A 3,370-nucleotide genomic window follows, 5' to 3' on the forward strand; every position below is an offset into this window, starting at 1 on the left:
GCTACCTAATCCTCCCAAGGAGTGGTTTGGGGTGTGACAGATGTTCGATCTGATACTGACCCGGTCTACCTCCTTGTCTGTGTCCGACTTATGGTAAACTGTGCTTACATGGCCTGGAGCAATCCTACAGGTTGGTCCGTATTGGGCATTCGGTTTGGCTACTAGGGCGGCCTGGGCTCATATCCGTCTGCTGTTACCACGTGCCTCTATGTGATTGGTGAATAGTAATTTAATTCATCTGATAAGAAACAACATTAAGCGGGATATATAGGGTTTGTATACCATCAGAAACACATAGTATACTCGGGTCATAACTTCATGGTGAACCCAAACTAGACACAAATGTTGATATAGTTTGAAATCCAAACACGACCCAGTAACAGGTTGGCGTTTGAGAGTGTGTGTTGGGCGAGCTCGGCATGTTGTAGAAACCAAGACACCAAGTATTGATCCTTGTTTTATGTGATATCTCATCATAGATCCCTCTCATTCCTAATAATTAGGTTGACCCTTATTTTCTTCGTTCACCCCATTGGAAAATCTGAAATCTTGTGCAAGATCGCCAGCTGCTTATTGTACCTTTTCGAAACTTTCCACCGTTGACTCTTCAGCAGTCCCTGGGATGATGTTTAGTTGGTATTATTTTTCTCTTTATTTGTCCAAGTCCCGGTGCTTCTTGATGGCATCTTTGCTTTATTTTCCTTTGGGATTCAATCTATTTATTTATTCAACAAAAAAAATATATTTAACTATTAAATCAAAAATTAATATTATTATATTCTAACGTGAGGGAGAGTCTCCCTTTGTCGTTCCTCTTATAAAAAGGATTCCTCTCCCCCACCTTAACATTGCTTGGTCAAGAGTCCAACTATCTCATATTGAAGCTCATTAGTACTTAGCAGTTATGGCGATCATTAATCAAGCATTATCTTTGCTTCTCTCCCTCTTTGTTCTCACCCTCGTCCTCCCAATAAATTCTCTCCCTGGCGGAATTGCAATCTATTGGGGTCAGAACGGCAATGAAGGCACCTTAAATCAAACATGTGCAACAGGGAACTATTCCTATGTTAACCTATCCTTCCTCATAAAATTTGGTGGTGGCCAGACGCCGGTTCTCAATCTCGCCGGCCATTGTGATCCATCTTCTGGTGGTTGCACTATTTTGAGCAGTCAAATCAATTATTGTCAAAGTTTAGGCCTCAAGGTAATGCTCTCCATTGGAGGTGGTGCTGGAAACTACACTCTAACCTCCAAACATGATGCCAAGAATGTTTCTAAGTATTTGTGGAACACCTATCTTGGTGGTAACTCTTCGTCGCGGCAGCTAGGCGATGCCATTCTCGACGGCATAGACTTCGATATTGAGATGGGATCAACCAATTACTGGGGATATCTGGCAAGGTACCTCTCCAAATATAGTAAGCCCTACAAGAAAGTTTACTTGACGGCTGCACCACAATGTCCCTATCCTGACAAATATCTTGGCCTGGCTCTTCATACCAGTTTTTTCGACTATGTTTGGGTTCAATTCTATAACAACCCTCAATGTGAGTACACTTCTGGTAATATCACAAATATTTTGAATTCATGGAAGTTATGGACGACGACGATTCCAGCCAAGAAGTTCTTTTTAGGCCTACCAGCCTCTTCTGATGCAGCAGGTAGTGGATTCATCCCTGCAGATGTGCTAACCTCACAAATCCTCCCAGTGGCTAAGACTTCCTTCAAGTATGGAGGTGTCATGCTCTGGTCTAGATATTATGATCTTCTAAGTGGATATAGTTCCTCTATTAAGAGCGCTGTATAAATTGTTATCTATCACTTTGTTTTTCTGCCTTTGTTCACTTGTTGGTTTAATAATCTAAATTCCTTTCAGTTTTCACAGTCCTGTATCTCATTCCTATCTAAAAGATCAACACTCAGAAGATCTTATAAAAATTGTTTGACAACTATTCTTCCAGCAGAGAATACATTTTAATGAGATCCAAAATCACTTTGGAGATTGCCATCTCCAGAGTTTAGAGGTAGGACAGGTTCTAGGGCTTCATTATGAACCAATGCCCCATTTTGAATTTAATGAGTTATTAATGAAATTAAGACGGGCCAATCTAAACCCAGAAGTTTTGGCAAATGATAAATTCTGATTTATTGAACACTTGTAATTCAATGGTTGATAAGGAATAATTCAAAATTGAAATTTGTTTCTATTAACCGAACCTTGGCAGACCCGGTTTGGGTTTGGCGCCCACCAATGGGGCAGCTGGATTGGACCAGTTGGGTTGTCCACTTAAGGAGGAGGTCTTTCCCCTTTGGGTCTCTTTCCTTTGTGTGTCCTATTTGAAGTGGAACATGTGAGAAGGTGGGGACTGATTATATATAAAAATAATCAATTAACCTCAAAACCTAATTGCATTTTTGCACCATTGAGATCTCTCTCACTCTCAATCTTTTTTTTTTTTTTTTTTGATGAAAACGAACCCTATAGTAAAAAGAAAAGATACACAGGTTTGTACATAAACTTAGATATATCACACCACATAAATGCTATACTCTTAAAGTTCTCAGAGGACTCTGCAAGATTAATATAGTTTTGCAATAGGTGCCAAGGGATGGGGGTTAAGTTACTTGGGCAAAACATATCATATAGTCTTTTGTTGCAACACTAGATTTCCTTTAGGGTAATATTTTCTTCCCTAGCTTTCCTCCAACCTTGCATGATTCCAAAAAGCTCCGCCTCCATGTCATCTTGAGATGCCTTGCTACCTGCATCTGTTAGAAACCTCTGTCCCCCCGCCCCTCTCACTCTCAATCTTGTTCACCAAGTTACTAGTGTGTTCTCTGTGGGATTTGATCTGATCCCAAGGATTTGTGGGGTGGAGTTCTCTATGGAGAAGTCTTTCAAGATATATGGGGATTGAAGAAGATCGTTTGAATTTGTAAAGTTTATAATCAAATCCATATGAGATCCTTCCACTGTGTTCCCACCTCCGTTCAGGTAGTTACTTTAACAGGTGGTGATTTATTTACAATTTCTTGACAATAACAATGCAAAAATGACTGAATGATGAGCCTCACAAACTTCCATTCATTTACCTCCTGAGAGATTTAAGGATTAAATCAACAAAAAAAACTATGCCATGAACTAGGTAGATACCCAAGATATGAAGTAAAAAAGACATTGAAAATAATCAATGAATTACCTTTTAACTACAAAGGAATGAAGATTCCAATTCCATCAAGTAATTGAATTGATAACACTGAAGTCAACAATGCAGAATAGGATAGAAAATGGAGGAGTTTTATTGCGAAATGAGGAACCCAAGTAATAGATAATAACGGTTAGAGTGGACCACTTATGGGTCAGATAGGA

At 39.5% G+C, this 3,370-nt stretch overlaps 1 protein-coding gene across 1 annotated transcript; it reads left to right on the forward strand.

Annotated features, from left to right (window-relative positions):
- The first annotated feature begins 904 nt into the window (after positions 1-904).
- LOC122662379 (hevamine-A-like) lies at positions 905-1,881 on the forward strand. The gene has a single exon (XM_043857998.1). The coding sequence runs from the start codon at positions 905-907 to the stop codon at positions 1,805-1,807; it is 903 nt and encodes a 300-aa protein (XP_043713933.1). The 3' UTR covers positions 1,808-1,881.
- The last annotated feature ends 1,489 nt before the right edge of the window (positions 1,882-3,370 follow it).

This window comes from Telopea speciosissima, chromosome 5 (genome assembly GCF_018873765.1).
Source record: "Telopea speciosissima isolate NSW1024214 ecotype Mountain lineage chromosome 5, Tspe_v1, whole genome shotgun sequence".
NCBI classification, from domain to species: domain Eukaryota; kingdom Viridiplantae; phylum Streptophyta; class Magnoliopsida; order Proteales; family Proteaceae; genus Telopea; species Telopea speciosissima.